The following is a 13,806-nucleotide window of genomic DNA, read 5'->3' as shown; positions in this document are numbered from 1 at the left end:
TTTGCAACATGGCATTAAGAATATTATTGAATTTTAATTTAATGTTTATTAATTAAATGTGAGCAAATTCACTGAAATATTTTACCGACGAACACCCCTTAGTTTTCAATTTGAACAAGCACGTCGAAATTTATTACTACGGGGTAAACGCGTTTTAAGTGAAATTATAAACTCTTAAAATTCGAATGTTTCACAACATTTCTAAACTTTGTTTTCACTCGTAATCTTTGATAACAAAGTTTTTTAATAGGTAGTCGTAAATTTACTGCATTACACAAATCCGAGTAACTTACATACTCGGACCATAAGTGCCCGTACATGCATTTCTGGTGAAAAATCAAAAAGTATTAGAGCTATTTGCTAGAAATTTTTATGGATGAACAAGGCACTAATATTGTTTAGAAATCATAACTCAGTTTTCAAGATTTCGTCCAGGGGCTTGTGCGCAAGACATTACTCGTGACAGAAACTGCTCGCTCGCGGCACGCGGCGTTTTCATGAGATAGGGGCTCCTTTCGTTAGGATACTTTCGTTAGGATGACTTCAGGCCATCCACGCTTATGTGAGATTTAGAACATACTTGTATCTATAATATAATAATATGCTTTCTGCATGTTTTTTAGCAGAGCAGAAGTGTCTAATTTTCGGAAATTTTGATTTTAAATTTGGCATCCAAATGATGCCAGATTGAATGCAATTTTGAGAAATAAAATTGAATTTCTAGTTTGTACTCATTAATTTTCGACCTGAATATAATTTCTCTATGAAATTTTAAACAATTAAGGAAGTAAAAAGGAGTAGTTAAAATTTTATGGAGTTTTTGTGCCGTTTACAAAATTACGCAAAGTTTGTAAAGTCTAGGAAATTTAGATTTACTTAATACAGAATTATGGCAGATTGTATAACAAACTGAATTTATTGATTAATTAATATGACAATTAATATTAATATAAATTAATATGACAAAATTGCATTAAATTAAATTTGCATTTCGACCAATACTATGCATGTGTGAGTTGATATGTTTTAGTTTGTTTTCGATGTAAATATAATTTCATTACAATTAATTCTGACATTGGAATTGTCCTTTTAAAAAAGTAAATAAAATATTCATTAATCCGTGATTAATTTAGTAACTTATTATTTTAAATCAGTGTTTATTAATTATTAATTATTAATCATGAGAAATTATTTCCACTTTATCTACATTTTAATTAAATGTAAGCAAATTCGCTGATTCGCCTTAGAGGAATCTTTGATATTTTGTTTCCAATACTTTCCACAAAGATTTTAAACTTTGCATTGATGTAAAAATGATTACAAACAAAAATTAATAAAATCGTCTAAAGCGATTATAGAGCATCGTCTTGTGAACAATTTGAGATATTGAACATCAAAATATCTTCAAAATTGAGCGAAGAATGTGATTTTTCGTAAAAATCGTAACACAGATATTTAACATGTGCTAGGATAGGCAGAGTGAAGGCTGAGTTGTTGACTCAACTCGCCAGAAGAAGTCGCGAGTGGTGGGGGTGATATACCGTTAAACATTAGCGTTGTAACCCCTTCTCATCTACTCTATAATTAGATATTCTAATTCGCTAAAATATTGCATACGGCGTATTGCCCGTACTTTTTAACTTGAATATTCACAATTTATTACCCATAAGTATTAATTCCGCTAGTGTTTTGGGGAATTTGTAACCTCGTAAAATTCAAGTTTCCCGTAGAATTATACGACTGCGTGAAACGCCTCTTTGTAACCTAAGTTTGTAATCATTAGCACATTCCAGTCAGATATTTGTAAACTTTATCGAACTATACAAATTATTTTGCTAGTTTTATATATAGCTTCTATACGATATAATTTGTATTGTATAGGAATTATGGCAGTCCGAATGTAATTTGCAAGCGAAATTTTCCTTCGAAATATTTGTGAAATTTTGTAAGTTTACAGAATTTACGGATTGTTCAATGTTACCAAGGGCTGCGTGAATAAGGGACCCACATTGTAGTTCGATGTATTAAAATTTGCAGAATTAGGGTTTGTAGTGTAAAGTTTGTAGGAATATTTTGACGAGATTTTTTTTTACTGAAGTTAACTCTCTGAATACCAAAATTTAGGAATTTTCAAACATCCAACTTAATTTTGGCATTAAAATTTTTCTATTTGAAAATAAATAAAATATTCTTTATTCTTTAAACTTTAACTAAACATTTCAATTTCAACCCGTTAAACATCTACTCTATAATATAATATTCAAATTCGCTAAAATATTTCATACGGCGTACTGCTCTTACTTTCAGCTTTGAATAATCACAATTTTTTATCCCAAGTATTAATTCCGATTGTGTTTGGAGGAATTTGTAAATTCGTAAAATTCAAATTTTTCATAAAATTTCTGAATTGATTTTCCTTAATTGTTTTTCATTGCAAACTTTTTGAATAAGTAGTCTTAAATTTATAGCCTTACAAAAATCCTAGCTTTGAACACGTTTAAACTTTCCTTTAATTAAATATTTTAAATATCTTAAATTAATTAATTAAGTAAAGGAAAACATCCATCAGCAATAGGACCGATTAACAACCGGAAACCGAAAACCCGTTTTACATTTTTGAACAATTGAGAAAGTCTGAAAAAGAGTGGTGCAAATTTTGGCCAATTTACATGCCATTTACAAAATTACAATGTTGTTAAAAATTATTATATGCTAGATATTATAATTGACAAAGTTCGGTAGAATACTTACAGTCTCTGCAAAATTTAAAAAATGTAACTTTGTAAAGTGTGTAATTTTTGGAAAATTTGAAAAAGTAGTATAAGCATTGAGAAAGATTGAGTAACAGATTGAAATTATTTTATGATATTACATAATTGTATTAAATTTGGTAAATATGTCAAATTTTCATTTAGAGCAATATTATGAATTTTGAGTTGGTACATTTTCTTATAAATTTATGTACATGAAATTGAAATTGAGTGAAATTAGCATGTCGAAGAAAACAATGACTTTCGAGTTTTGCATTTTTTTATTTAATCTTCGACCTAAATAATATGCTTTCTGCATGTTTTTTTAGCAGAGCAGAAGTGTCTAATTTTTGGAAATTTTGATTTTAAATTTGGCATCCAAATTATGCCAGCTTGAATACAATTTAAATTTAGAAGAAATACAATGAATTTCTAGTTTGTGCAATTTTCGTTAATTTCTGCTTGATTTGGAACAATTAAAAGAGTCGAAAATTGACCATTTTTGTCGAGTTCGTACTCCATTTACAAAATTCTAGTATATTTTTATAGTGAAACAACAAATTAGATTATTCCCAAGAGTCCATTTCTGTCGGATTTTGTAAACTTTATAAAAAATGTCTGCCACAAAATTGTAAGTTGTACGCCATTCAACAATTTTCGGGCTGTTTTGGTTCCAATAAAGATTAAGATACTTGTTTTCTGTCATATAATTTTTCAAGACGGATTAAAGATTACGAATGTTTGTAAACTTAATAAAACTTTGAAAATCACAAATTTTACAAAATGTCTTGGCTCAATGGAGAATCTCTTATTTCAGAATTTCTCATCTTAAACTGACACCTTGAGGAAAATAACTGAAAAATGACATTTCTAATTGACCTCAAAATGCACACTCAAATAAGGTAGTAATGAATCATTACCAGGCGGAATGACTATGTGGCTCTACCACGTCGGTAACGATTTGTCGTAGAAATGGCGATAATAAGTTCAGGGAAATTCAAATTTAATACATAATGGTATTCACTTCCTTAATATTTGGTAATGAATTTGAATTTCCCTGAAGTTATTATTACCATTTATACGACAAATCGTAACCGACTTGGTAGAGACAAATAGTCATTCCGCATGGTAATGATTCATTACTACCCTATTTTGAGTGCATGAAACGTCAAATTATACGCACACGGTCATCACGTTTTTAAGATAACGTAAAATACCTTGGGTTGGATTCCGTCTTGATGAAAATCATCATTATCATAACAACGATGACAAGGCCTTATCCGGCAAAGTCGAAGTTCATGGCATGAGGACAGAATGTGTGGCAATATGAATCTTGAAATTGTGAAATAATTTACTTAAATTTTGTAAAGTTTCCAATTTTTTGAAAATTTCGATTTGAAATCGGTACAAAAACTTGGAAAGATTGAGTGCAACTTGAATTTCGAGATTGTACTCCTTTCATTAATTTTCGCCCTAAACATAATTTCTGCATGAGTTTTTGAGCAATTAAGAAATGTAAAAGTTGCGTAATGATAATTATGTGAAGTTTTTACGCCAGATACAAAAAGAGTATGCCTTACCCCACCAATAAGCTATTTAGATGGTTTCCCTGTATACTGCCTAGTTAAGAAAGCTTAGGATTGGTCAAATATTTGCAATCTGCGTACTTCATGAAATTAAACTTTGGCAAGTTTATAATTTTCGGAAATTTGGATTCAATTCAAATTATGACATTGCGTAATAAAATAAAAAATTAATAACATAATTATTTCAAATATGTAAAGGATTTCGAGTAACACGGTAAATTTTGAGGAGGTATATTCTAACAGAAATATAATTTCTGCATGGTTTCTGAGGTAGAATTGAAACATTCAAACGACCCAATTTTGTCAGATTTGTGCGCTATTAAACAATTTTAAGACTGTTTTTGTGCCAAGAAAGAACCAGATTCATCTTCTTAGCTGGCAAACAACTTTTAGGATTGGGGCATTCCCATATCGAATTTTTGTAAACTTTATGAAACTACGCAAATTATTAAGATAGATATATACAATGAGATCGTGTTTTTTCGCACTCGAAAGTTTGATGGCTTAAAATTTCCGTAATTTTGTGTACATAAAGAATCTGAAATAATATTGGGGGGGCGCATGGTCAGTTTTCGCGATACGAGCCAAAATGTGCGAATTTTTTTGCAAATTTTGAGTTTTATGTCAAAATCGTTCAAACTTGGTCAAATATCACTGGAAATAATTTTAAAAATTATTTTGGACTAGAATTTGGCCGCTGTCTCGATTTTGGGCCCCAATTATCCAATATGTTGAACTTTGCAAAATAATTGCATTTTCCATATTATTAAGATAGATATATACAATGAGATCGTGTTTTTTGGATCGTGAGATCCCATTTTCTTTGCAAGTCGGACCTTCAGTATGTCTACAAATTTGAGATGTGCGACTCGTACGTGGACTGTGAAGATGGGTCAGATGAGATGGATTGCAAAATTCATTTTCAGCACGATGGAAATAAAACTGGAGACGCAAATTCGACTGTAACTGAAAACTCCACAACAACACAAATAATCCTCACGACCACCAGCACCGGAAATAACCCCACCCCAGCCCCTGAAGATGACCCCACAACAACCACCCCGATTACTAGAAATTACCCCCAAAAAAACACCCCGATTACTAAAAATTACCCCATAACAACCACCCCGATTACTAAAAATGACCCCACAACGAACACACCTGTCACTGAAGATGACCTCGCCACCACCACCACAAATGTGGCTCTAACAACGCCAGCATATGAGATAATCGATCTTGATGACTTTGACCTCTCGTTTTCTAATTGGAGAGATTAAGTTGTGCTAAACATTTGTGGCATGACATTTATTTATAATCATATATATTTAAACCCAAGTCTAATTAATGGAGGTGAACCAAATTTTTCCTGACAGCCTTTCTGGTTTGGCTAAATCTCTATGAATTAATTAATTATTTATATTTTACAATAACCTTCTAAATTTCTTGAGGAAGTACTTATAGCAAAATGAAATAAATAATAAAACAATAGATATTTAGAAAAAAATACTGAATTGTGTGTAACGTAGTTAAGCGCTAAAATTGGAACTAATTAAAGAGACACGGTTTATTTGTAAATATGTAGATAGATTTAATGTATTGGTACATTCATTCCTGTTTCCTGAAGATTATTATTTAATGGATATTTTTGAAACCTAGTTATAATACTAAAGTTGACACATTGCAATATTTACGGATAATTTATTCTTGTTCATGTAACAGTGGTGTTTATTTTTTATAACGAACTGTATGCTTAATTTTATCTTCGTTTAAATAATGATTTTGATACTTTAATTATATAATTCGTCAAGATATTGCTAGGTTACAATATAATAATTTCCCTATTCAAACCTGGTTTAACAAGTATTTACATATGAATATGTATGATTTGATAATTCGATGAATATCTGTTGCACCATCTAAAAACCCAAAAAAAAATAAATCACCCCACAAATCACACCCAAGCTCGTTCGATTTCGCATTTGACAATTTATTATAAATTATTTACACATGTAAACATGCATAAAATTCGTTTCGATTGTCTACTTTGTATGTGCATTCAACTAAGCAACTGAAATTTGTAGTCATAACAACACAAAGCATCATTCTATTTGAGTTATAACCATACCCCGGGTCTTTATTTATTTTTGACTTTTTCATTTCGAACACGTCGACCTCCAAACTTTGTAGGGTTGTTTATCAACACTTGTGATTATCTAAAATTCAAAAATGTTTTCAATTAAAAAAAATATTTTGGACTTTTCGTAAATATACAGATAAATATTTTTGGCAATATTTCGTCATTTTTAAGAAAATATATTTTTTTTCGTGATATTTTGGTTTTTTGTAGTATTTTTTTGATTTTTTAATGTTTTTGTTTGAATTTTTTGATTTTTTTTTTACTTTTTCGTAATTTCTTATTTTCATGACATTACACCAATGTGTACATGAAGGAACGACAAGAAATGCAATAACATCGGTTCAAGGTTTCAACCTGAAGCTGACGAGGAGAAGGTCTCAAGTAGTCGAACTCCTTTGTTGTGGGGCTCTATGACCATAGAAAAGCGAAGAAGGATTCGACGCCATGGGGCCAATTGCGTCCGCCACACTCACTCAAACGAGTGAAATCTGCGAAAATTGTCGCACTTTAATCATCGCCAAAATTCGAGTTTTGCTCAGATTTTGAAAATAAGTTCATTTTTGTGATCTCAGATAGTTGCTCTATCATATCCAATAGCAAACTCAGCTTTTTTGAAATTTTCTTTATTGTAAAAAATTTTCTGACTATGGGTATGTATCGAAAAAATTCGAAATTAAGAAAAAAAACTGAGTTTGCTATTGGATAGAGCACTATCTGAAATTAAAAAAAGTAAATATTTTCAAAATCTGAGCAAATTTTGGCGATGATTTTAGTGCGGCAATTTTCGCAGCTTGCACTCCTTCGAGTGGGTGTGGTGGACACAATGGGCCCCATGGAGTCCAATCCTTCTACACTTTTTGCATTTTAATAGAGCCCCACAACCAGGGATGGTCAAAATGCATGTATTCTAAATACAATTGTATTTTGAAAATACAAAATTCGTATTTTGTATTTTGTATTTAAATACAAAATAATCGAAGTATTTTGAAAATACAAATGTGTTTTGAGCCAATGCGGACAACAAGTCTTAAAATTAACTTTTTTCTACCTTTGCGCTTTTGCATGATGATGATCATAATTAAAATCTAATTATCTCGGCCTAATTTGTGTACCAAGTGATGAATTATAGCTGAAACTTGAATTTACGAGTCTTTTAACGTTCGAATAGAAATATTTTTTAATAAATATTTTGGCATTTTTTTCAAAAATATAAAATAAATATTTCGGGCTTTATAAAAAAATATTTAGCCGGGGTATGGTTATAACGAGTTGAGAAATCGTAATGATTTTCCGGTTTGGAATACATGTAGGGAGCACTAGTTGTTTACCTAGTGTCAAGTCAATGGCGGAAAGTAGCATCAGGGACACTAAATCAGAACCGAATAAATAATTTACCGTATCAGTGTTTCATAACAAGCTTCCATTCCATACGAATCTTACATATTTAAAGGTGTTGAATTAAAATTTCTATGCTGGTTTAATTCAAATCGAATATTTAGCTTTAAGCGTATCCATTAGTAATCTAACATCTTGATAGTACGTGTAATGTACTCAATGGGCAGATTTTTCCCGCAAGGGTGTTATTGGCACTAATTAATACGTGTAAATGTTTTAGAAATTTCTCGATTTGGTTTCCACGAGACTAAAATTATCTATGTAAATATGCAACAAATTTAATTTCCATATTGTTAGTAACGATGACGTGGCATAAATATTTTAATCATTACTATACCAGGAAATTATAAATGATCAAAATCAGTGTAGTAGAAAATAATTTCTTGGAAACGAATTACATATTTTGTAAATTGCTTTTAGTTCTTTTTATTTATTCCTGAAGCAAAAAATTTGCATGATATTTAGTTGGGGTTAAGCATACATACTGTTAGCATATATCAATCAATGTCACTACCCGCTAAGTATATTTATAAATTTAAGCATTTCATGGGTTTCCAAGTGGTCCAAAGCAGGCGTTCCTGGTTAAGAAATGTTTACATGAGTGGTAAAGATGGCGTTGCATGCCGGGTCCGTTAACTCTGTGATTTTCTTCTGGATAACTCTACATTATAAAATTTTATAATCAGTACCACGGACTATGTATAGCTATAAAATCAATGAAAGAAAAGTGGACAATTTAACTAACCAATGCAGTAAATAAGATATCAGCCTGCTCGAGGGCTCTCGCCAGCATCATGGAGTTCTGGTAGTGAACGTTGTCATCTGCGTTGCCATGGATCAAGAGAAACTCTTTGTTAGCAATTCCTGCCATATTTGCCATCACGGAGGATTGGTTGTAACCCTCCCAATTGTCTTCAACGGTTGGAAGCCCCATGTATCGCTCGGTGTAAATCGTATCTGGATATATAAAAACATAAAAACGTTAGACGGTGGTGTGGAATACTACGAAAACCATCCGACGTAGTGTAGCCAATAACACAAAATTTGCTTAATTAATATAGGTAGGTTGTGCTGTTTTATTGTTAGTTCACCATAGTACAACCAGCTGGAAACTGGAGCGCCGGAAATACCACATTTGAACACGTTCTCGTTGTCTTTTCCAAGCGCCTAAAACGAAAAATTTTCTTTGTATAAATTTACACAGGTTTCATAGAGTTGTACAAAACTTTTATCGTGTTTCTAGGACATCTAGGTTTTATGTACTTCAGTAGAAATCACACATAAGTTTAATTACCATTGCCGTCGCATATCCGCCGTCTTATTCGGGTTAATAAAACTCAAGGTGTTGATAAGGTGCCTAAAATATTTATTTATTAGAAGGGCACCCAATTTAGCATTAGGTTTTAATCAAACTCTAATTTTTTGGATAATTAGAGTAAAAATGAATTCACGAAAAATCCACGATTAACAACTTTGAGCTTACTTTGTCACCGATATTTGATCCTCAACTTCAACAGATCCTAAATTCCTGTAAACAGCAAACTTTTGTTCTGCAGACTGTCTTGCAGAACCGCGGCCATCGATATTTGCGAAAATTACTTCTTTCGAACTGGCCAAATATGAACCCCAATTGATGCCGTAATCTTGCGTGATTTTCTGCGAATCAGGGCCCGCATAACTACGTGGTTACATAATGTCGAGATTTTTAATTTTATAAATTGATAAATAAATTGATTTGAAATTTGGAAACTTACACTTCCACGAGAAGTGGGTATTGTTTACTTTCATCAAAATTAGGCGGGAGATAGTGAGGGAACTATGCATATCATATGCATCCTCCCCTCCTATCTCTTCCTCGTCTCCATATTCATACATTGATATCTCGACCGGCCAGTCACTCCAAATTATCCATACATCGACTGAAGGACATCGTCTCCTTCAACAAGGACATATACTGTCTTCTGTCCAAGAATCCTGGCAGACGGAGTTCCGGCGTCTACCAAGACGTATCTCCTCTCTCCACAACTGCCATCCTAAAAGTCCCCCATAATTCTATAATATCTACAACCTCTAAATATATTTTGGTTTCTTAATACCTAAATGTAAAATCCTACGGCTACGTAAAATAAATTGATAACTAGTTGCTATGTAAAAACAATAACTCTCGGGGTGACGCATATTATATTTCGGTGACCGATTTCGAGTGCTAAATCCGATAAAACATTAACTTTCGTGTATCTCACATCATAAGTGGGGCTGCCGATCGTACATACGGCCTTACGCCCCCAAACTGTGTGGTGTCCTTCCGGAACATTCATCCCAGTCCGTCCCGACTGCACTCACCTCTGACCTACCAAGCGCCCACGGGAAGACCAACGCCCACAATAGAGACGGACTTTAGCCTTGTAACTGAGTGGAAGGTCGACCTCCATTTCCCTCAAGGATGGCAGGAGCTTGGTTGCGAGTCGTTCACGAACTAGAGCGTTGTCGTTCCAAACAGAAGCGATTGAGTTGTTCTGGGTGGAGTAAAAATAAAATTGCGAATAATTTTGTAACATTCATTTTTGGTGATCGACTTTCAGAAAATTATCAACTTGAGGATTATTAACTTTGCTGCCCGGTTTATAAACGTTTACTTTGATTGCAAATAATTTTTCCACACTTGCAAAATTTGGAGCATTCATAATTAAGGTCTTTCATTTGTCCAACTCAGGTTTACCTGGGACCAATTTCACTTTATTCGAGACAAAAGATAACATATAGTCTATCCACGGCAAGTTGAACTAAGAGATATGGAAGACTAAATCCCGGCCCATGCTTATTAACGTTGAACTGAGTTTAGTCTCCCATATCTCCGGGTTCAACTTGCCGTGGAAATAGAGTACCTTTTAATTCCAACACAAATTCAAAAATTACAGGTGTTGGGAAATCCGATGTTTTGAATTGAAAAGTTTAAAATTAGAGCCTCAAATTCAAATTTCTGAAAATTTGAAAAATATAGGGATCCGTTTTTTATGATGAACATTTGTCCCACCTAGATCTGAGTTTTACACGTGAAAGTTTTGTATTGTAACTTCGGGGCCATCCATAAATTACGTAACGCAAAATTCGCGATTTTCTAGACCCCCCTCCCCCCTTTAACATGTGTAACATAGGCACGATATTATTGGAGCCTTAGACCCCCCTCCCCCCTCTCGCATTACGTAATTTATGGACGGCCCCTTCACCTAAACTGAAATTAATAAAATTAATTTTCACTCACCGAAGTGAATCTTGTAGTGACCTCGGGAACACCAGGTCCTCGACAGGTGTGCATGTAGAATTTGAAATTTGCGCTGAATGAAACCGAATGCGAGCGACATTCTTCGTTCGTGCTGGTCAGAACGGTACAACTGATACATTCTGGGGGCGAGTTTGGTCCAGTGGTAGCAATGGAGTAGACATGACGTTCGCTAGGATCTCCCAACGGAGACGTTTCTGGATGAAATCCAGTCCCGGAAACGTATCTGTGACGACGTTTCATTTAATTTAGTGATGGGGAAATTGAAGAAATTTGCGAACATTGCGAAATTTCGGAAAAAAATTGTCGACTTCGAAATTTGGTAAGATTAAGAGAAAAATATAAATCCGCAAAATTTTATGATACTATTTACATTTCTGGACGTTTGCAAAGATAATTTTACATTAAAAAGAAACATGTCCAAATTTTGTAATTTTGTAATTCTGTAATTTTGTAAACTTTGTAATGTGAATTAAAGGATTTAAGGACTAAATATATTTAGCAATATATATCTAACAATATATTTAGCTCGTGCACGAAAATTTACATAAAGCCCTTAACTCGAAATTTCTGTCTATTAATCGTCAAAATTCCTTATTATTTTATAAAATTATAAAAGCATAATTATTAAATTGTGTAACCTTCACAAAATTGACTAAGTAGTACATGTTTCCCAAAAATATTTTTAGACTGAATTTTATGCTCACAATTTGTTGTTATCTACATCCCAGCCAAGGATGGCATCCACATGGAAGGCACCCTCCGTCAGGGGTTGCAATTCCGGATTTGGCGGGACCGAATTGATGGAGACCACGTGTCGGTATAACCTCTTGTTAGGGTCCGTGGATTGTTGGGCATTTACAAAGGTGAGGAATTTTGATCCGTCCCGAGAAACGAGGGGCCGATGCGGGTCCCACCAACCGACAGGAGTTGTCGCCCACCTCTCAAGCACCTATTGTACAAGGGGTTTGTTAAAGCAAAGTCTAAGATCAATTAGCACGAAAATTTAAATTTAATTTAGACTTTTAGATTGCCACAGTCAACGGTCTGGTAATTTTATCTTGAATGATTATTCTTTAAGCGGGAATTATATTAAGTCTTAAAAAAAATTGGCACGAAAATCGAGATTTGTTTCAGACTTTAAAATTTCTACGGTCTCTGTATTTCATCTTGAATGATTATTTTTAAGCGGAAACTAAATTCAAATCACTGCATGATATTTAGAATTAAATACATACATCGTCATCTACTCCATACCGTAAAATTATAAGGTACCTATATAAATACTTGTCATTACCTCGGAACAAATCCCACTTGCCGCGCTACAAAGGTTCCAAACCGTTTTATCTTGGTTTCGGTTGAGGTTTTGAATAATCACTTGGTCCGCTGTGGCCCACGTGATGGTGGCGATGTAATATTGCAATCTGTCGTGAGAATTAGAATCAGAAAAATCGGTGCTATGTTTGTACCTTGGATGCAGTGTAGAGGCGTTTTTGACGATCAACATGTGTTTGATCTACGCATATATGTATCCTAAATATTGAGTATATGTAAATGAATAGATTTGGAAACTCTTACTCCACATCTTGCCCGGGAGGGTAGACCACTTGTCGAATGGCAGTGGGATCATCCAATTTTAGAATGTGAAGTGAAACAATGGGATTATCACGGCCAGCCTGCAAACAAAAACAACCTTTCAGATTAGAAATGTGTTAATTTCGCTTTTTAATTTTACTCTATGCTGTTTATCCAGAAACAACTAACCCTTGCTAAAATTTTTGGTTTTAAGCATTTAATTAACAGAACTATTAGCTTTCTTGGCCGAGATTAGTAGCCCCTTTAAAAAAAATTGTTTGTTCCTTGTTTCATCAGAGAATTGAATATGTAGACTACGATTTATTTTTTTACTATGTTATGTAAACTAAGCTGTTTTCTAAAAAATAATGCTACGTTGTTGAAAAGTAAAGACATTATGAATTCTTAATCAGTTAAAATAAAATAAATCCAGAGTAACGTTAGCTAAATAAAGATCAAGTTATACGCTGGATTGAGTACGTATAATTATTCTAATATAAAATTTGGAGTGCATATTCTTTTGAAAAAAGGCTACTATTATTTTTAAGAGTGTAGAATACCTTTGGGTATCGGAGTGGTTCATAAACCGGGTAGACGGTATCCCTAACGCCGGGTTCTCCGTAGAGCGGCCACTGGTAAAAGTCAACCCCGGAGTCGTCAAACCGGACGAATGCAAGGCTCGAACTAAAACCACATGGCCACCGGACTTCCGTACATTTCCTCTGTGTGGAAATCATTCATTATCATTCATTCGTGCATTATTTATTCATTCGTGCATTATTTATTCATTTATAATTCATTTATTATCATCATCATTGTCAGTATACTTTTTTAGTGGTGTGCCACCAAATTCTGCTCATCTTTTTCATTCATTTATCATTCATTTACTATTCATTCATTTAAAATTCATTTATTCATATTATTTTTAATTCAATTTTTAAATGCTTTGCCAACAAATTCATTTGACCTTACTAATATTTAATCTAAAAAGCTGGGTTTCATAAATGTAAACCCAACAGCCGAACATAATTTTAAAAATTTGCAGAACAGTTTTAAGGTACCACAAGAGAGTTGGCAAGGAAT

General features: G+C 33.3%; 1 protein-coding gene across 1 annotated transcript; it reads right to left on the bottom strand.

Moving 5' to 3' along the window:
- Positions 1-8,308: 8,308 nt before the first annotated feature.
- LOC110856392 (venom dipeptidyl peptidase 4-like) lies at positions 8,309-13,583 on the bottom strand. Its single transcript, XM_035857010.1, has 14 exons — positions 13,551-13,583; positions 13,284-13,445; positions 12,727-12,824; positions 12,446-12,572; positions 11,856-12,100; positions 11,131-11,374; positions 10,223-10,384; positions 9,623-9,684; positions 9,352-9,546; positions 9,169-9,225; positions 9,095-9,116; positions 8,960-9,035; positions 8,614-8,825; positions 8,309-8,529 (listed from the first exon to the last, which is right to left on the bottom strand). Exons 1-14 carry the CDS (start codon positions 13,581-13,583, stop codon positions 8,413-8,415), a joined length of 1,812 nt encoding a protein of 603 aa, XP_035712903.1. The 3' UTR covers positions 8,309-8,412.
- Between the last annotated feature and the right edge of the window lie 223 nt (positions 13,584-13,806).

This window comes from Folsomia candida, unplaced genomic scaffold (genome assembly GCF_002217175.1).
Source record: "Folsomia candida strain VU population unplaced genomic scaffold, ASM221717v1 Fcan01_Sc015, whole genome shotgun sequence".
Taxonomy (NCBI): domain Eukaryota; kingdom Metazoa; phylum Arthropoda; class Collembola; order Entomobryomorpha; family Isotomidae; genus Folsomia; species Folsomia candida.
This window is presented reverse-complemented; position numbering and strand designations above follow the sequence as displayed.